Source organism: Necator americanus, chromosome III, assembly GCF_031761385.1.
Source record: "Necator americanus strain Aroian chromosome III, whole genome shotgun sequence".
Lineage (NCBI taxonomy): Eukaryota > Metazoa > Nematoda > Chromadorea > Rhabditida > Ancylostomatidae > Necator > Necator americanus.
The window spans coordinates 10,300,134-10,321,520 of NC_087373.1; the positions used below are offsets into that span (position 1 = coordinate 10,300,134).

Genomic DNA, 21,387 nt, shown 5'->3' on the forward strand with positions numbered 1-21,387 from the left:
CACTGCGTGTGCTGGCGAACGAATGAGACTGACTGCTGACTGACTGGGGCTGGATGGCCGGGTGGCTGTGGGTGGCTGCAGCAACCAACACCCGCTTGCGCAGAGAATGGGGAGGAGCGTATGGGGAATTGAAAAGGAAGAATATCGACGATAGAGTGAGAGGAAAAAGAGGAAGTGGACAGGAAGAGAAAGAGGAACCAACTGACACGTTAAAAATAAATAAAAGTATGATTTCGAATAAAAAAATACAAGAAGTGATTCACTTGATCTCTCATTCCTTTAACCCTATAAAATAGGCATGGAAGAACCGTGGATCAAGCGGATCACTTCGCCTGTTTGAATACAATGATCAATAGACGATAATTTGACAACAGAAGTAGGCGTCCTGAAAAGAAATGACTTAACGAGGCGGAAACACATTAATGGCACCTTTAGTTCCTTCACTACGTCACATTTAAACGTGATTTAGGTCCCAGGGATAAGAAAGACACGTTTGTCACAATCTGGGGTCTTTGGATATGCTTCTTATAAACATCCGGTGGATTCAAAAAAATTCAAGGAAAAATTCCAGCCGAAAACGTATTCGTTCCTAATTTTTGGAGCACATATTCCCAAAGTCCAACACATTGCACTAAAGCCACCATCAGTAGTAAATTTTATTATATTCCATTCTATTATTTTTCAATTCTCCTTAGCGTTTCTCTACAGCGGAGTAGCTGAGTTCCTTTTCCGGATTGCAATGAATTCGAGTAGGTCCGTTAAAAATCAAATTTCAAAAAATCAACCAATACTTGGGAATCTGACTGGCCCATTGGGGAGATACGCTAAATTCCTGCAAACCCTACAATTCCTGCAAATCCTTCCTTCCTACAAATTTATTCCATCGAATGTTGTTGTCCTCATCCTTCTCGCCACATAAAACGTAAAATGTCAATGACACAGCAAAACTTCTTCTTTCCCAGAGCAAGAGCTCTGTTTTCCGCTCCAGAGGCTACACTCTGTTTTTCTGACGATTTTGACTACAAACGTATTGTAGATGTTGCTGAGACGCAATGAACATAGTTGAAAGCATAATAAGAGTAAAATTCTTTTTTTACGGAATAATGTACAAAAACTTTTGACCTTATTACAGTATCCTTGTTGAAATTATACTGGAACTTATCAGGAGTTGCTTGTTTTTCTAAATTCCATTTCTAGAAGGAGCAGATCGTCAATTCCCAAAAGAATCCTAGACGAATTGCTTATTTCAGCACACTTTTGCACTGCATGCTGTATGCTGTATCAAGAAATAGAACTAGCAATACCTACTTACATCTCTTTTTTTAAAATACATATAAAAATGTAAGATATATTTCTATACTTTTAAGACTATATATATTATATTGTTACAGTATATAAGTATATATTTTGTAAATAGTTTTTTACATCTATTTTAATATTATTTAAATAGTTGAAAAAATATATGAATTGTCAAATAACTTACATATCGAGTTCTAAGACTTCTTTTTTTTTGCATATTATGTATATATGTGTTGTGGATTGAAATCATAAATGAGAGCAGAGAAGGTATTAGTGCATAATTTTTTTTTGCTCCAATTTCCTAAACAGATTATTTTCTACGCTTCCAACTACATATACGGTAGCTCCTCATCGTTGCTCTTCATTTCTCCTTTTCTGATGTCATAAGTGCCAGATTTTTCACATTAGTCAGCAACAGCGGCATATTTAATCGCGACGATCCTGCGATCAGTTCGTCCAGCAAATAACAACATGGTTAATGTAATGTTTTCATTTACAGCACTAATCTTGTGGAAATCAACTCAAAACGCTCCAATAAAAACGATACTTTCTTTCAATAACTGCGATTTCTTAATTCTTATTATTAAAAAAATTACTAATAATTGATATCAATTTATTAAAATATCACTCTGTCCTTAAAAAAAAACGAAAACGAGAATTTGCGCAGATTTATATATTTTTGAAATAATATCACTTATTCGTTTATATATACATTTTATTAAGTTAATTTCAATCTTAATTTTCGAGTTTTTGTGTACTTTAGAGTTTCATTCAATTATCTACACAATTAATTTCAACTTAATTTTTTAATTTGTGAGATTATTTTAACTCGCAGTTGCCTTAATGTTAACGAGTATACGAGTGGTAAATAGAAAATGTCGCATTTAATCTTAGTTTGCAAAAAATTGTCAATAATATATGATTGATTTTTGTTGGGAACGTTGATTAAAAAACAATGCAGGACAATGTTAAGATCGCAACTGGTCGATAGTCAAATTTAAGCAACAGCCAAGAAAAGTTAACAAACTTTATTACGGTTAATGTTTCGGCTTTGTCGCCTTCGCCTTCAGAGCCTGGAAAGTAAGAACATTTGCAATATATCCTCTCAAATGCCTCATCCAGAACAAGTCATCATCCCCTAGGATATTACACCCGGAAACAAAAACCAAAAAAGCCCAAATCGTTGTGCCTACCACAGTAGCCGCGTTGCCGTGATGTTAGCGGATATCCGCGTGGTGTTATCGCTCCGCTGATACTAATTAAGATGCGACCCGCATATGACCCCGTAGATCAAAACCCGCAAAGATTTTGATACAGAGCCAGCTCGTTGGTCACGGCTAAGCACTCTTCCTTTCTATTCACTTTTGGACCTTTTGCATTTGTCCAAAACGCTTCTAAAGTTCTGCGAGCTATAATTTCGGATTCGTACGATAGAATTGTGACAGCTATGCAGAAAGGAACATTTTCATGACATTGTCTGCGGTGAACTCCGAGGGGAGTTGCTGCATTCGATTGTTTCATCCCCTTTAGATGTTCTTTAATGCGAACACAAAGGAGGCGCCCTGTTTCGCCGATGTATTGGTCCCCACATGTTTTGCACGAAATTAGATAGACTGCTCCAGAGACCATGCAGTCCCCTTCCACTCCCCTAAATGTTAAAATCGGAATAAGAGACAAAAACATCTAGGTTAAATGTTCGGTCATCCGACAAATAATCCTTTTTCAATTGTATAAATGAATATCTTTTTCAGAAGGGAATTTTAGTAGTTGATACTTCACCGGTTATCAATATTTAAATAAATTTAAATTAAATTTAAATCAGTCAAAATATCACTTATGACAAGTGTATAATTATATCATTGTATGATGTAAAGTGATCTGGAGTATGAATAGATCTGGAGCGTGACATAAAAAAACCGCAAAGCAGCTAGAGCTACTTCTTGCTCTAGCTCTAAATGTATTCTGCAGCATTTGTACATGAATGTAATTTGTAAATATATTTTACAATTTCAAACTACGTAGTTACTGAGGTCACGAATCCTGCAACACTTCGATGTCATTAAAAACGAAGCTGTCTTCCCTTCTATTGAGACATTTTTGCGAAAAATTGTCCATAATATATGGCTGATTTTTGTTGGGAACCTTGATTAAAAAACAGTGTAGGACAATGTTAAGACCGGGATATAAGACAGAAAGGTATGGGTCAAATGTTGAAAGTTGTGTTAAAATGTGTAAAATGGTCATAGTCATATGAATAATTCGGCTTTTTCAATTGTATAAATAAAAATTTTCTAAAAGGGTATTGCAAGAGGAGGGGATTTAAAACCTCAAAGCAAAATAGAATAAGCCTAAAAACTGAAGAGCATATACAAGATTTTAAGGGTTTTTCTTATCTTATTTTTGGAAAAAAAGGGGAAAATACTGCTTTATATTAGGAAGATAATAATATAATATATAACATATAAATACCATAATACTCTATACAATAAAAGTTAAAGTTTTCTGGCGTTGATCAATCCGCTTGGGATCCACCGCCCTGATCTCTTCAATTCAGAATCGTTTGAGGTTTACGAACGTGGAACTGGTCTATACAATGACTTGCGGTGGCTAGCCGATGTGTCAAGTCAGTGCTTTTATCCTCCCAGACAAGTTACCAAGTTAGTTAGTTAGTTTTACAGACCCACCAATTTATCGGCCCCGGAGGGATGAAAGGCTTGGTGAGCACTAGGGCGGATTCGATTCCGATCGATTGTGCAGTAAGCGGAACCTCTAACCGCTACACTACACCCGCCCCACTCAATAGAATATGAAAATAAAAAGGATAAAAAAAAGGATAAAGTCACTGGCGTATCAATCCACTCGGGATGCGCCAACGCGTTTTAGTGGAATTCATAATCGTTGAGGTTTTGGAACGCGTGTTGGCCTATACAATGACTTGCGGGGGCCAGCCGATGATCAAGTCAGTGTTTTTATCCTCCCAGACAAGTCTGGTACCAATTTATCGACCCCGGAGGGATGAAAGGCTTGGTTTGCGCTAGGGCGGTTTCGAACCCTCGACCGTGTGGCTACAACGGACCTCTAACCGACTGCGCCACACCCTCCCCAATATGAAAATAATAATGATAATAATTGTTCCTGAATTTACCCACTGCATATGTTGCCATTGTTCAGTTTAATTGATTAAATTAAAGGTTCCAGCAACGGCGTATCACTAGAAAACAAGAAAATCCAGACTTACACCAGTCCTATGCAACATAAAGAGGAGTGAAAAATGACTGGTCCCTAGAAAGGACAGTTTGTAGAGGACAGAGCAAGTATGTACTTAGAGAAACCTCACGATGATCGAGTTATGAGTAATGCAATTGCTTGGGGAGACTGAACACGTAGATATGATATAAATAGGGCGATTGATTTAGCTCTCTCTTAGTTAACAGTTTTGCTTGGCAGTTTTCTTTTTTTTCGTTTCTTTCTCACTTCAAGCATTAAAGGCATCACTCCACGAATTTGAGGTGGTACGGATTTCAGGTGCAGTATTCGTATACGGTATGGGAGACTATGGAGAGGAGGGTGATTCCGTCCATTTCTTCCCCATTGCTGTAAAAAACGACCCGGAAGATACAGCTTCATTCGTTTTGGCGCACCATTTTGCACAAGAGGTTCGATTGGAGCGCGTCAGCCTTGTGCGGCGCCGCATCTATCAGGCCGTTTTTTACGCTAATTAGGAAGAAACGGACGGAATCACCCCCCTTTCCATAGTCTTCCATCTCGTATACGAATACTCCACTTGAAATCTGCACCACCTTAGATTCGTGGGGTGATGTCTTTAAACTCATTTTGTATCGCATTTCTATTTGGAAGAATGATTCTAGTTCTGCAGTGTTCTTCCGCAATCCTAATGAGATCTGGCAGAATCTGTGAGAGTCCTCAGCCAAATCGCTACACTTGTTAGACGTTGCTGGAAATCTTCCATTCAAGTAATATTTTCTCAAAACATTCATTTCGAAAATGAAAATTCAATCTGGCCGCTTCATATCAAATCATGCTCACCGGTCCTACTCTGGAAGCAAGCGCTCTGTTAGTCTACTGTTTCCCCGAGCACCTGTATCAGTCGAAGGACTTTGAAGCGTTGTCCTTAAAAGGATAAGGAAGAAAATCATTGGCGTATCAATCCCCTTGGGATGCGCCAACGCGTTTCACTGGAATCCTTAATCATTCCTTTCATTTCTTAATCAATCCAGTGTTTTTATCCTCCCAGACAAGTCTGTTACTGAAATGGAAATGAAAAGGAAATGCTACTCTGTTAAAAAAAATGCAGAAATTCAAGAGAGAAAGCCAGCAATTTTAGATCTATTGAAAATAGCGTGGACAAAAGTTTAGCAGTTTCTCAGCTCTTGTATTGTTTGCGTTACCTTCTCTTGTTGTCCTTTGTTCATGTTCTACACTCTCATAACATTTTTCCTTTTGCTCTACATATAAGTAAAAAAGAAAGGTTATCCTAAATATGCAGGAGGGAATAATCAAAGCCGTTTCTCATTGTACGAAGAAGAAAAAAAGAGATCTGAGGAACTGCTCAACTCTTATCCTCACTATTTCCAACAAATCTAAAATCGCATATTCTCTTGCTCTAATCTTCGCTTTTTGCACGGAATGGGATTTCGTACACCATTTTCGGTTAGATGTTCAAGCAAAACAAAAAATTGGAGCGAAACCTCGAAGAGAGAAAAATTGCTAAACTTCAACACCAATACATATAGGGTAGTCCACATGAAGTGTGATGGGCTATGGAATAGTCAGAGATGCGGATCTTTCCTGTGCCAAAGAAATTGGTATGGACTCCTACTGGACCTTCCTGAAAAATTCGACGCCAACCCGTGGCGGGAAGAAGACACTGGAGTGTGAGGGAATCTTCAGCATTTCTGGACGAAGGTGTTTGACCACCTTCGTGTTTGGTCAAACTCATTCGATATCAATCTTTTAGATCTTGCTGTCTGGTCGATTCCAGAGCAAAAACCCTGCTCTTTTAAGCACAAGTCACTGGATTCACTGAGAGGTTCCCTGGATGAAGCATTGGGAATGAAAGCTGTTTGGGCGCATCCTCAACAATTTCCGGAAGAGATTGGATGTTTGTATTGAAGCTAAAGGCTATAATTTTGAATGTTATGCACGAGAGCTTGTGTAGAGTTTTCTGACTATTGAATAGACAAAAGTATTTCTTTTTTGAATTAATTGGTGCAAATGTGTGGGTAGTTTTTTGGTCACACTTCATATGCACCACCTTGTATATGACATATTACGTATTACACTAGTGTGGTAGTCTTCTCATCCTGAAGTTTTCGAACTCCATATCCTAGGGATAACCGGTTAACCGTGAGGTTGTTACAGAGCAGTTTTCTGCTTCTTTCTCTTGGGAACAATTGTATGCCTTTTAAAGGCATCACCCCACGAATCTGAGGTGGTACGGATTTCAGGTGGAGTATTCGTATACAGCATGGTAGATTATGGATGGAGAGAAAGGTGATTCTGTCCATTTCTTCCTAGTTGCCGTAAAAAACGGCCCGAAAGATACAGCCTCGAGCGATTCGGCGCGCTATTTTCTACAAGGAGTTCGATTGGAGCGCCTTGTGCATGCGCCGCATCTTCCAGACCGTTTTTTACAATTAGGAAGAGATGGACGGGATCACTCCCCTCTCCATAATCTTTTATCCCATACAAGAATACTCCACCTGAAATCCGTACCACCTCAGATTCGTGGGGTGATGCCTTCAATTGGTTGTGTTATGTAACTCGTGCTCGGAACGTTCGAACAGCGATTATTTTATGTTCGTAAGGCATTCACGAAATATTTTCCAGTACACAAAGTGAGTGCGAGGGCGAGTGTAGCGCAATCGGTAAGAAGTTCCGCTGCGATTGTACGGTCGGTCAATGCTCGGAAATTTTACACTGCCAACCTAGCCTTTCATCCTTCAAGGGTCAAAGTAAGTATGATACCAGACTTGTCTACAAGAATAAAAACACCGACTTGACACATCGGCTAGCCACCGTAAGTCATTCTAAATCCCAGTTACACGTTCATAAACCTCAAATGATTCTGAATTGAACGCATTGGAGCATTCTAAGCGGATTCATCAACTCAAGGCACTTTATCCACTTCATCCTTTATACGTACTGAGTGCTTGTTTTGAATACAAGGTTTCAGGGGGCTGTAAACTTGAGCGTTTACAAAGTCACAAAGAAAAAACACTGAGGAAATTTCGTAGTCGTACTTAGTCACACTAGGAATTCTCCCTATCATATGAGTAACCCTTCCTGTGGCATGAATAATCGCAGTAAAAAGGAAAAAAGTTCTGTTTGTTATCTAGTGTCAATAAATGGACACGGACTGTTAGAGAAGTACATTCAAATCTACGCATGTCTTCGTTTCGACTTTTCGCTGTTCTTCTTACTCTAGTTGGTCTTACCACTGCCATAAAATGCTATTTAGGTAAGAATAATGTTGTCACGTTCACTTTCAAGTCATTCTCATTTGTTCGATTTCCTGTGAATCCAAAGAGAGCTAATTTAGCAAATTTCAAAATCCAAACAATGATCATTCACAATTTGTTACACTTATTTGTAGGTATCCCTGACGCTCAAGGAAAGGTACAAAACACTACGGAATGTGCCGAAAAATACTGCGTTATGTAAGTGCTAAAGATAAATTCACAGATTGATTCAAGTGCAATCCATTTCCTCTTTCTGTTCCTGGAAAACGCAACATCAAAAAAAAAAAACGAGTTACCTATCCTGGTATTCATGATCTTTTGAAATATCAACGATTCATCGAAATATAAGCCCATATTAAAAAGAAGAAAGGATGAATAGAGTTCTTTCTGAGAACACAAAGAAACCGCTATTCCTAGTTAGAGTTATAATCTTCATCTTTTCATCCTTATTGGCAGAAACAGAAATTTCGGAAACTCCATTAACAACCTCTCCAACAAATAACTCCAGAAGTGAAGTTTCTCCTCCAGACAAATGCAAAAAAAAAGGAGATCTCAAATTTTCTGTCGTCTAATTATTTTATATGTTCCTGTACAACATTTACAAAATCTGATCAGTTTCGAATAAGCCATAGTTCGGCTAGTAAGGATTTCATAAGAAAAATCGTTATCACTACATCAAAGGTTTCTTACAGATTTACGAATACTATGTGAATAATAGGATAGAAGAAAAATATAAAAATAGAAATAGAAAAGATTTTGAAACGCTACGGCAAATTTTACTTTCTTTATTCCATCTAACGAAAAAGGGATTTCCTAATTTTTTTTTTCTTTTTCCTAATTACGTTAATTACAGATTACACCCTAAACCAGGTATTCCCGTGCCAGCTATGCATAGATGTGATATTTATAACGAATGCAAGGTAGGTACCATAATTCCTAGCTTTCTCATTTCTTAACTTCGGTGAAATCTAATAGGAGTCTTTTAAATTCATTTAAATAAGTCAAGAACATAAACGGTCGATGGGCAATAGGTCACTGACTATTTTAGTGACTATAATATCGATTGTAATTTCTTCAGCGTTAAATAAAGAAGCCAAAAATGTTAAAATGGTAGAAACTTATGGTACAACCTGATGTTATTATGTTTCGAGAATCTTCCAACAACGTTTATTTAATTCAAGAAAGATGGCTGCATTGAAGAAGACCAAGGTGACGTTACGGTGTGCTGCTGCAGCTATGAACTCTGCAATTCTTCGTCGATGCTGGCAGCACTTCCTGTTGTAGCCACGATTGTTTTCTCCAAGCTCTTGTTTTGAAATCCCGATTCGAACACGTCAGTGTGATTTTTTTACTGCTTTCAAGACATAAATAAATTATTGCCTTTCCTAGTAATATTTATTTATTCATTCTATTACTCAGATACACCAATGGTGCGCCTAAAGAAAAGTAAACATGCTCCTTTGTGTCGGAAGATTCGAAAAAAAATCAGCAACCTAATTGTCAGCGGAATCTGACGCAGTTTTTTTTCCGTGGTGGATAACAATAAAAAACGCTTAACATAGTTTAAAACAGGTTTATTTATCTCAATAAGTCAATAACAGGAGGTTATTCAAGGAAAGTGGAGAGCGGATGTAGCATGACAGAACAAATCAAAAAGAGGTGTAACGGCAAGACATTAATATTCCTGCAAGTGAATGACCCTTAGAGACGTAGGCTTCATGGGTTTATTTATTCTTTTTTCAGTTAAGTGCGAGGCCACTCCTACTCTCCTTCATGGAAGCACTCGCACTTAACTGAAAAAAGAATAAGTATAGGAAAAGGAGTGCAAGAAAGAGAGGAATGTGAAATGAGAATAGTCGGATTAGCAGTGGGAGGGGAGGGGGCGGGGGGGAATATAGGATAGCCGAAGAAGAGAAGAGTATTCTTTTCGAACAGTATGATCAAAAAATTCTCCCGACAAATTGAAATTTTCATTACAAGGTTTAAGAATTGCTCTCTCCATAGTCTACTCAGCCACTTCCCCTTCACCCACGTGTATAATCAGGGACTTCTCGTAGTTAATGTGCAGATCCTATCTGGAAACCCAGTAAAATATCCTGGCTAGTGATCTCCGAAGTGATGTCTGAAGTCCAGAACGTAGTCTATGGTGATTCTCGTCATCACAAATGTCGTAACTTTTAATGTCATCAACGTACATTTGGACCATCACATGTGAAGAAGTTATGTGCACACTAAGTAGATCGATTGTGTATGTAAGAAACAAGAGACGGCACACGGGTCCACATTGTGAAACTCCACTTATGGAAAGGAAATTGGCTGAGTATTCAGAGCCAACTTTGACAGTCAAGTTCTCATGATGAGATTCTTCCTAATAATAATAATAATTACTAATAATTAATTCTTAATAAGTGATCATCCATTCGACATAAAATATGGTTCTGTGTTCCGAGGTAGTGAAGTTTTGCAAATAATGTTTAACGAAATACTTCATCAAAGGGTTCTGACAGATGAACGTATATTATGTCTATCGGTTTACCTTGGTTACGACCTAGAGACCAGTGAAAGACACTACCAGTAAGGTTAATAGAAGTTGAAGCCACTGCGATAAACCCTTCTTGTTGAGTAGGTATCAGATGAAACTTCTTTTACCAAGATAATGGTTTATTTCTGACTACTTTTTCCATAGCTTTCACCTCGTTGGTAATAAGCTATTAGAACGGTAGATGTTTAGCAAGTTGGTACGTGGAAGGTTCAAATGGTTGTGACAATGGTGTTTTTTCCACATATCTGAACTTTATTTAATGACAATGAGATATGAGATAGAGCAGAATATATAGTAGCAGAACTTTCCTTGTACACAATTCGTAAGATTTCATTATACGCTTTACTAACAGGCGGCTTCAAAGACTTCAGGGGTTTGTGGATATTATAATTATAAGGATAGAAAAACAAGTTACTGCACTGCTGTTGGACAGGAGCAATGCACAACAATTTCCGGAATTGTATCGCTGTATTCTGAAGAAAAGAAATTGGATTGGTGTATTAGATTTGTCGGCATTAAGTAGCTCTTTATGTTAGAAATACTGACAAATTTATTATTTATTCGCCTTCATTTTTTTTTGCCTCAAGTATAAATGAATGAAAAGGCTCATGAATTCTCTGCGCGCGAAGAGGCGTTCAAGATAAGCAAGGTATCTTCTCATACGGGAGTCAATCTCAGAAGAAACATTCTTGAACAATAAGCTTAGTATGGGGTCGTCCAATTCCTCAAAAAAAGTTGCCTCTAAAAGAATAAAGTTTTTAGTTGACGTGGTAGATTGAACTAAAAAGAGCGAAGAATACGGAAAAGAGTAAATTTCGCCAGACCCTCGTAAACTTGCTTATATAATCTAAAATAGATGAAAAAGTTGGAAATGTGAATTCCTGGTGCTGACATAGCTACAGGTGTTTCAAAGTCAATAATAGCGTGGTCGGATGAGGGTAGCAGCGGAAGAAGCTTGACGTCGAGCGAAAGGAGTGTAAGTGTGAGGATAATGTCAAGAATTATATCGTCTTAGGTCAGGAGATTTACATTTTGCACCAGAATAGCGTTGGAGAAGAAAAACGCTAAGAAAAGAGAAAAAGATGCGTTAAATCTATTTATCTATATCTATATATCTACCTCTACCTAGATAGCGGCATACATCTACCTCCTTTGCAAAACCAATGAATACGCTGCTGAGGGGACCGGAACGTGAGCAGAGAGGCACGTATCACGTATTTAACGTATCTCCTAGAAGCTAAAACGCCCATGCCGTTTCCACGACATTTATAGAGAAAAAAGCGGAACCACATTCCGTAGTTCCACAATCTACTAGCCGCACTCCACGCTTTCGCTAGTTTTGAGTTTCGCACCACATCGTATTCTTGGTAGGCTAAATTTAACAAAGAATCCAAACTTTACCTTCTCTTTTCATGGAACAACAAACTTTATAGAGTAGGTTACCAACGAGCTCATAGGCTAAGATTTTGGTAGTTAACAGACATTTGCACTTTTTAGACAGGACTACGCATGTTGAATAAGTAGGATTTTAGTGTAGAAGAGATACCATGCTGCTTCAGGCGTTTTCCAATGCGCCTTATTTAATGTCAGGAACGCGCCACGGTAGACCACCCAATTGCGCTGACTTTTACCGCTATTAGGCTCACGTGTCTCTTGCTTTAGTTCATACTCACGCGTTCTTTCATCTGGTGTCATACTTCTGCGAAAATGAACATAATAAGTTAATACATACATAGATAATAATTTAAGCATAGCACATTGATACATACCAATTACAATGTTTAAATTAAATTCAAACCAAATTTGAGTCAATCACAGTGTCAATTATAATAACTGTATATAGCATTGTATGATGTGATCGCCTGCCGAGACCTGGAATATAACAGTCTGCCACGTAGCAGCCTGAGCTACATTTTGCTCACCACTGCTGCACATTCTGCTCTGCGACCACCATTTTGTGAAGAAATCGTAATAATTCTTATATGTGTACCACCTAAACGTCAACGGCGAACGACCGGAACGATTCATAATTACAGTAATGACAAAACTGGAATAAAATTTAACAGAAACAAATGACGTGACGCAGCTGCAGCATTGCTTGCTTTTCTGTATAAGAACAATTCACGTTAGTATCTGATTTGCTATAGCTGTCGCAGATTTCACGCGACTCTTTTTCGTAACACCTAAAGGACGCCTGCCGCGGACGCGAAAAGGTCCCACAGCTCTCCTCTGCTTCGCGTGCTTTACGCTGCACCCTCTTTCGCCTCTATAAAAGGAGCCGTTCCATATTTCGAAATTCATTCCATCAACATGTCGACGGCAACCGAAAAGGACTCAAGGAGCGGATGCATGCGATTCTGAACAACAGCGCACATTCAAATGCAATACCATCAGCCAAAGAGGAGCTGCAGCAAGTTGGAGGTAATTGGCGTTCCTGAGCCTGTCTGGCGGAGTGAAGCGCAAGCTTCCGCATCCAGATCGTCGTTCGTCCGTTAGCTCATACATGCGAAGATTTGAACATGCTATGCCCGTGGTGAGTGGTTGGTGAATGCAAATGTACCCACGAGGTAGGGCATGAACCATCGATGCCACCGCTAGCTTGGCTGGCCACCATTCCGGTGAATTAGATGCTGCTGCTATTCCTATTCTGCTATTCATCGTGGTATTCGCTTGGTGAATTGACGCTGCTACTATTCCTATTCTGCTATTCATCGTTAACGATTGGTAGGTTTTTTTTTCACGTTTTTATTGTTTAAATAACTCTTACGTTTGTGAGTGTATTGTCCAGCACCAGCATGAACTTGTTGATGCTTCTTTTTTTCTTCTAGTTTTCTTACTTTCTTTGCTTGGTACGTTTTCTTTTTTCTTGTCTTTTTTTTTCTTCTTCTGTTCCTATTGCTTATGACACGTGCGAGTGTGGAGTCCAGGCAGGAAGGGACGCACTGACGATTCCTGTCTACTGCGACTTTCCTCGCGCAGTCGATTCCTCCACTACTGTCTCTAGTTTACATTTTCTATTACTATTCCTGATGTCCATCAGTAATCATAGAACTTTGTTTTGTCACGCTAGCATACAGTTACAGCTTATAAGAAAAGAGACATTTTGAACACTTTCCTAATGTTCCTTCTGAGGATATTCATGTTTTGGGCATGCTAATGTGCTAATGTGCTACTCTGTGAGCCTAAGTACTAAGCTGGTTCATAGTGCAGAACACACAATCTCTTCAACAGCTTTTATATTTCACTCAAAAAGATACTGCAACATAACAAAAACACTTTTTTTCTTCTCTTCTTTTTCATGAAAGAAAGTTTTTTTACTGCGATTACAGTGAAAGAACAATAAGGATTAGAATAAATTAATCCAAACATACCATTTAAATCTCGCCCATCATCTGACCCACCACCTTCCGAGGTGGAAAAACAATATTCGGAATATACAATATCTGTGTGCGTGCAGTAAAAACGGGAAAGACCGCAAAAAAGCTCACCATACAAAGAACCGCTCCCAAAAAACCAACGTCACAGGTAATGTGGGGCTCGTCACCACCTTGATTTCGCCCGGAGGCTCAGTTCCGAGAAATACCAAAGTGTTGTTGATAAAATCGAATCGGCCTTTCATCCGAAAACAAGAAAAACGAGATCAATAATGGTTTCATAGGTTGTTATGATGCAATTTTAGATGTTATTGATTTCTTTCTTTTTGCTTGTATCTGTTCTCTTTTTCGTTTTTCTTTTGTTTAATTCTGTTTAATGAGAAATATTGTTCTATCTTGATTCTTGATGTTGAGAAGTATTGTTCTATCGTTAGATCAGAATTAAACATCAAGAAGCAGAATTAAACAAAAAGAAAACGATTAAAAACAAAAAGGCGAACAAATCAACCAATCAACAAACAATAACATACCTTGAATTGCATCAAAACAAACTACAAAGGATTGTTTTTCACGGAACAAAATTAACGAAGAGGAACGGAAAAAGAAAGCAACAACACTAGAGCCCTTCAGCGTAGGGATTAGCGATGTCGTGATTGCGCAACACTGGTCAGCTGCCGTAATTTCGCAATTGCGAAATCAAGGAGATTGCCAAAACAGTACCTCTACTAAAATGTCAACCAAAATCTAAAATTAAGCCGATGTTATTACGACAACAACGTAACATTAAGAAGGAATCAAGGAATAAGGAATCGCTTCAACCTGTGAAAACTTTCAAAAACCTATTCTTGAAAGAACAACAGAAAAGATCAGCATTTGTTATGAAAGTATTGTAATGGGATTGCGCAGGTTCGACACCCTGCTCAGCCAATTTTTTGCAAAAATAATTAGAGATTTGGAGCGACTTGTAAAAGGTGAAAACTTCGACGTTATATTCTTTTCAACACTTTAAACATAGATTTTATGTAGTTTTAAAAACTTATAAAGTTTATAAAGTTTTTTCATAACGTTTTATAGAGCCAAAAAGCTCACATTCTGCGCACATGCTTTGTTGTGGAAGACCGTAAATAACCGTGGATAGAGCACCTGAAGAACCTCCTTAAGCAAAACTCTAAAGAGCAACGTTTACACTATGAAACGTTTATAATCGTGTTTTCTGAGGTCGACCATTTTTTTTTTGGAAATTAAAGAGGGAAATTAGGCTTCCTATGTATTCCTATGGAGGGTGAGCTCCTTTTTCTCTATAGAAATGTGAAGTTATAGCGCTGATTTCTCAATAAGAGGAAAGCCGAACATGCCGAATTTAATGTCATGTCAAGTGCCGCTGCCTCTACTCCTTCCGGAAGAACAGCAGAAATGCTCTCTTTTTCACATAGCACAGAAAACTGGACACTAGTTGTTGTGAACGAATTTAGTTGAAATTTTTCTTGTCACATTTGTACCAATGCAAGAAACACACGCAGAAACTTCCATTCCGACTCAACCACTCTGAATTGGGGTATGTATGTTCGGAAATTTTCGCTAACAAAATAAATTTCAAATGTTCGCCCGCCAGCAATCCCTTTCCATTGGTTCGCTTAATTTTTTCAGTGTACCTTCGCTGGTGATTATTCTCCCCAGAACAACCCCAATCCCTTTCCACTAAGAGGTTCCGCATTTAAAAAAAAAAAACCAAGATGGATTGATTGTGATTAGCGAAATGTATTCTACAGAATTTGTAGTAAATACAATTTATAATTTGCAAATGAAACTACGTAGTCACTTAGATCACGAATCCTACAGCACTTCGGTGTCATTCTGTATTCTGCGCTGTCTTTCTTTCCATGAAGACACTTTTGGAAAATTGTGCATAACATGTTGTTGATTTTTGTTGTTAACGTTGATTACAAAACAGTGTAGGACAATGTTAACATCGGACTAAGAGACTAAAAGGTCCACATAGATTAAATGTCCGGTCATCCGACGAATAATCCGGCTTTTTCAGTTGTATAAATAACTATGTTTTAAAGAGGAGATTTTGAAAGAAAAGTATTGAAAATCTCAAAGAAAAATGGACTGTCTTTAAAAAATGAAGAGCATATAATAGATTTATAAGGTTTTTCTTATCTCGGTTTTGAAAATAAAAGGTAGAATATCGCTCCATACTATGTTATAAATATAATAATATATTATAATATAGACAAATACTATAATAAGCTATACAAAGGATAAAGGATGAAGTGTCTGGCGCTAATCAGTCCGCTTGTGAGCGGCACCACTTTACGTTTACTTCAATTCAGAATTGTTTGAGATGTGTACAGGTGTGCACGTATGTGTATTTGGTCTAAACAATGACTTGCGGTGGTGACCGATATGTCAAGTCAGTGTTTTTATCAGTGGAGGAATGAAAGGCTTGGTGAGCACTAGGGCGGATTCAAACCTCCAATCACTCGTGCAGGCAGCGGAAGCTCTAACCGCTACACTACACTCGCCCCTGCTATACAATATGAAAATAAGAACAATAATAACTGTTTATGAATTTACTCAATATGTTGTTATTATTCAGTTTAATTAATTTAATTAAAAGTTTCAGTAACATCTCGTACAACGGCGCATCACTAGAAAAAAGAAAACCCATTTACTAAAGTCCTTCGCAACATAAAGAGGAATGAAAGATTGAAAAAGTTAAGAACCTAGAGAGAATAGCTTATAGAAGACAGAACAGATAGAAAAACCTCTCAGAAAAGAAACAGCCAAAACATTTACAGAAAAGGAAATGTTACAGAAAGATATAATTATGAGTGATGCAAATACCTGGGGAAACTGAAAACATATGATATAAATGGACTGATTTATAGATGCGATAGTCGGAGCTGGTATCCCAACCCCTTCAATTTCAGACGGTTGGCGAAGCAAGCCTCATCATTTGAGCTGCACCACATGAGTTAGACCCCTTCGTCTGAGGGTCCGGCTCGTTCCCATCGCACCTATGGGCCGATTCGTTTAGCTCTTAATCAATACTTTAAGTTGACAGTTACTTTGTTCGCTCTTTTCTCACTTAAAGCATTAAACTCATGCTTGTATGGCATTTCTATTTGATAAGAATGCTCTTAGTTCTGAAGAATTCCGCCGCCTAGTCCTGATGAGATCTGGGAGAATCTATAAGAGTACTCAGCAAAATACTACAGTTGTTATAGGCGTTGCTGGCAAGTCCATTCAAGTAATATTTTTCATAACATTCATTTTGAAAAGAACAAACTGTGCGCTTCATGTCACATCATGCTCACCGGTCCTGTTTACCACCCCTGCACATAGTATAAAAGATGAAGGATAAAGTGTTTGGGGTCAATCAATCCGCCCTAGGGATGCGCCAACGCAATTCAACACTTCAATTCAGAATCGTTTCGCATTCTGGGCTTCTAGCTTATACAGTGACTTGCGGACGGTATACGATGTATCAAGTCAGTTTCTTATTTATCCTCTCAGACAAGTCTGGTATCGGTTTGTCGACATCGGTGCGATGAGAGGCCTGGTTGGCACTAGGGTTGTTACGAACCGGTGATCGACCGTGCAGTCGCAGCGATATCTCTTTCCAACCGCGCTACAGCCGCCCAATACATAGCGCAAACATAGTGAAATTGTCGCTCAAAACTAATTCCGGTATAAAGACCTCCACTGTCGCAGGAGTCATCTACAGCCCTGCGAAGCACACGTTTTCACTTGTAGAGGTCCAGAAAGGAAGTTTCTTACCGTGAAAAATTCTCAAAAAAAGGGAGCAATTCAAAAAAAAAAAAAACGAAACAGTGGCGCAAGAAAACGGCGGCTGATTTACAATGATGATTAAAAATCGTTTATGCGAGCTTATTTTTGCAGTGTCGGGTATGCATAATTGTCTCGCGAAGTCATTGTATCTCTCATACGTACTATAAACTTCTTCGATGTACATTAGCTTCGCCAGTTCAAGCATTTTCCACTAGCACGTAAAATACACTGAACAGAGACAAATGCAAACAATTAGTAAATCTTCTAAATCCACCTAAGTTTCTAAAAACATGTTCTCATAGAGAGTATGTGGCTAGAAATCTTGGAAAATTCGGAAAATTCGATATTCTAAAGTTTGGGGCTCTATTAGTAAAAGCAAAGCAATTCACATTACCCATGAACAAGCTCTCATTGATGGAAGACAACGATGTATGGGAAATTATGGCATCTCACCTTTCCTGTCGAACACTTGAGGAAAAAGAAAAAAAAAACGCATATCTAAAATTATTTCCTTGCTCGCAATCCACTTTTGTGATCTTGATATGAACGAAATCGGAGCTCATTGCGACAAGATTTAACGATGTACGTGTTCAGAATCAGAACATCTTATCTTCTGGCATACCTGAAAAGATAGCAGTAGATTCTGTAAGAAAAGAAAAGGAACACCTCAACAAGAAAAAAAATATTTTTGTTCCCGGACACGTGTTTGAAAACGTAGTCCATGAGAAGAGAGAAATATCCACCAATCAATGCTTTAAAAACAATACATCACGAGATTGACGGTGTCTGCCGGGCCGCTCCACGATTACGCAAAAAAAAGTGGGAGAAAAGGGAGTTGGGCAGCGGAGCACTTCAAAACAGCTATAAACAAAGCGCATTTAGACCGTAAAAATTGTTCTGAGAGCAGGAAAAAATGGTTCTTGACTGTCAAATGGTTTTCCCATTTGAGAAGATGATAGAGCAAAAAACGACAGTTCATCACTAGAAATGGTTAGTTGAGCCCCTTAAACGATGTAGTCGTTACCCTTAAACCTTAGCATAATTCCTCGAGAATCTATGACATGTAGTGAAAAGCTAATAAGAGAAAGAAACGAAAGATGGAGATGGCGCCACTAATTTTTTGAAGGCAGCATACCACGAATTTGACGTGGTGAGAATATCCGCAGGAAAAGCTAGAGATGCGGTTGTAAGATGCTGGTTCTACTCAGCTCTCCGTTTTCTTCCCACTTCTCCGCCTCTGAAAGACAGCAATCTTGTAATAGCAGCCCAATTCTTGCACTTTTTATATTAACTCCAATGGTGTTTGTAAAGGTGAAACCCAGAGCTGACTTGGAACAGATATTTGAACGCACACTCGAGTAAAGACCGTTCGGTGTAACCGTAGAACTTTGTGGGGAATTTTCGCATCATGTTCCTCTCTTCTGACGGCGAGCGATTGTAGACATAGATAGTCATTTTTTCAACTGTTTACGAAATTTTTTAGTAGAGAAACAAACCCTATTGCTATAATGTACTAGTTTTTTTTATTTACCGAAGCATCTGTCTCATTCCTCAGTTCGAAGGACTCCCCAATGTCGTACTTAGTGGCAAGGAAATGAGAAACGATGCTTTCCTGTTTAACATCTTTTGAAGGAAATCTTCACCACATTTCGTCGTTACTCCACCGATGAGAGTGAAAGGTTGCTCGAATTCGAACGTACCTTTCCGCTACATTAACTTCAACAAAAGTGAATAAGGAAAAAGAATTTATTTGTAACGGGTGAAAATTTTGTCGCATAGTACCAAACAATAGTACCAAAGTAATGTTTGGAGAAAACCGTTCGCAGGTTTCCACTGCGTTGACAGAAACACCATCGGGGGTGTCTGATGAGGTGGCGCACAATGAGGGTCTAAACGAAACGAAGCATCGTAGCGGTCAAAATCGAGCAGGAACTCCCTTGGAAGCGCTCATCGCTGCAGTTCGCGACGGTCCCTACTCGATCGCAACCGCTAGCTCCGCCGCATTGTTTCGAGTGCAGTCGCTTACGCAACTACACAGTGCTTCATTATTTATATTATATTATTAGTTATTTCGTCGTATTATTCGTTTTTGACCCGACTCTAGGACGACGTACACACACAAAATACAACTCACGATGATCTGGGTGTACAACCCCTTTAAAAGCAACAGCAAGCGGAGCTTGGCTACTTAGCTTGGGTAGCTTGCGGAGCAGGACGTCCTACGAAGACTTCGGCGGTGTCTTCCTGAGCGTTCTGGCACTGCTAGAGTACTGAGCAATGCTCCTACACGAAAGTCCTGCAATGGGCTCTTCTCGGCGCTACCGCTACGTTGTTCCACCACTAAACAAGTAATACTATATTGTTTGATCCTCACAATCTACGAAGTGCACAATATCCACCAAATAGCTATCTCAATTCTGACTGGAAAGATGATCGGAACTAGCGAGGGTCTCGATCGGAACCGCTAGCCCCATCGCATCGTTTCGAAAGCAACAATCGCGCATGTCCAGGTCCACGGACAACCATGTCTCAGGTTATTTCTACACGACTTCCTCAAATTAACAAATGCTGCGCCAAGTGTGGACGCTCAGTGGACTGTTGCTTCGCTTCGATTTTTCATTTTCTTACGGTTGCATCGATTAAATATGAGCGAAAATGACGTAGGAAATGCAATTCAGTTAAGAATAAGCGAAAATTGAAGAAGGAAAACCTGGAACTTGGAATCCATTGAAAACAGCGTGAGCAAAAGTTTAGCAGTTTATCAACTCTTGTATTGTTTGCGTTGCTCTTGCGCTACGTTGACGAGGTCCTTCAGCTGTACCCGCCTGAGCTCTCAGCTGGTCCATCCGTGCAGCGAGCACATCATCCCATCTCATTGGCGGTCTACCTCGAGCGCTTTTAGTATCTCTTGGGATCCACTCTAACGTTCTTTTAGTCCACTCATCTTCGATTCTTTTCATAATGTGGACGGCCTATCTATGTTTTGCTTTCGATACATATTCAGCTGGGTCGCGAATACAGGACATTGCTCTTATGTCGGAGCTGTGAAGATCGGCTAGATTTTGTGTGCACCGGTTAAACTTCAGAAGACATCTCTCAAGGACTCTGTGGGTAGTGTGTAGCTTCCTAGACGTGGCAGCAATGTCTGCTCACGTCTTTGTTATGCTGTAAGAGAGCGCTACAAGAACTATGAAGCGGAATAGATGAGCATGGAGGTCTTGGTCCGTCAGTCGGTCCGCTAGCTTAGCTTACCTGACGGGTGCGAATGCTGCCCAATCTGCTATCATCATTTTATTCAGTTCCTTCCTCAAGTCGTTTTCCATATTCATAGAACGTCCAAGTAAGAAGTATGACAAAGTTTCCACTTTTCAGGAGCATTCAAGTTGCACTCCTTCAACCTCGCAGTAGACGTTCTTCATGAACTGTGTCTTCTTTCTGTTTATCCGCAGTCCTATTCTCTTCCTGTTTCGTTCAATTCCTTAGGCATCGTCTCTGCCTCATTGCTTCTTATTGAAAAGAGAACGATATCATCCGCAAAAGTCCGCAAGAGATTTGGAGAGGAATCTCTTGTCAACACGTACGCCCTTTTCTTCCCAAGCAAGTGATTTTATTATCCATTATAATGCAGCTGTGAAGTATCAATAAGCGATATACCCCCTTTCCATTAGATTTTGTGACTCTGCGGTGGAAAAGCTGTATCGTGGTGGTGCGTCGATCGTAGCGATTGGCTAATTTCCTCACATACGACGCGTCCACACCTTTATCGACCAGCGCTGACAGTACTGCACTAGTTTCTATGCTGTCGAAGGCTTTCTCATAGTCGACATAGGTCAAAACAAGGGGCAGGTGGTATTCTCGGCAAACCTCTGCGACCCTCAACACGGTCAGGATG

General features: G+C 39.2%; 4 protein-coding genes across 5 annotated transcripts; 1 reads left to right on the top strand and 3 right to left on the bottom strand.

Annotated features, from left to right (window-relative positions):
* Positions 1-7,707: 7,707 nt before the first annotated feature.
* On the top strand, positions 7,708-9,295 carry RB195_009168 (uncharacterized protein; the record flags this gene model as incomplete). Of its 2 annotated transcripts, XM_064196027.1 has the most annotated exons (6): positions 7,708-7,780; positions 7,916-7,979; positions 8,635-8,701; positions 8,963-9,001; positions 9,066-9,114; positions 9,201-9,295. In XM_064196027.1, 6 exons carry the CDS (start codon positions 7,708-7,710, stop codon positions 9,293-9,295), a joined length of 387 nt encoding a protein of 128 aa, XP_064047172.1. The 2 variants fall into 2 exon arrangements, with proteins under 2 accessions (XP_064047172.1, XP_013306255.2); XM_013450801.2 differs by lacking the exon at positions 9,201-9,295 and having other exon boundaries at positions 8,963-9,097.
* A 2,820-nt stretch (positions 9,296-12,115) lies between these two features.
* On the bottom strand, positions 12,116-13,942 carry RB195_009169 (uncharacterized protein; the record flags this gene model as incomplete). The annotated part of the gene is made up of 3 exons (XM_064196028.1): positions 12,116-12,195; positions 12,246-12,316; positions 13,812-13,942. The coding sequence occupies 3 exons, from the start codon at positions 13,940-13,942 to the stop codon at positions 12,116-12,118; spliced, it is 282 nt and encodes a 93-aa protein (XP_064047173.1).
* On the bottom strand, positions 12,658-13,035 carry RB195_009170 (uncharacterized protein; the record flags this gene model as incomplete). The annotated part of the gene is made up of 1 exon (XM_064196029.1): positions 12,658-13,035. One exon carries the CDS (start codon positions 13,033-13,035, stop codon positions 12,658-12,660), a length of 378 nt encoding a protein of 125 aa, XP_064047174.1.
* A 6,303-nt stretch (positions 13,943-20,245) lies between the features above and the next one.
* Positions 20,246-20,455, bottom strand: RB195_009171 (uncharacterized protein; the record flags this gene model as incomplete). Its single annotated transcript, XM_064196030.1, has 1 exon — positions 20,246-20,455. One exon carries the CDS (start codon positions 20,453-20,455, stop codon positions 20,246-20,248), a length of 210 nt encoding a protein of 69 aa, XP_064047175.1.
* Positions 20,456-21,387: the final 932 nt, after the last annotated feature.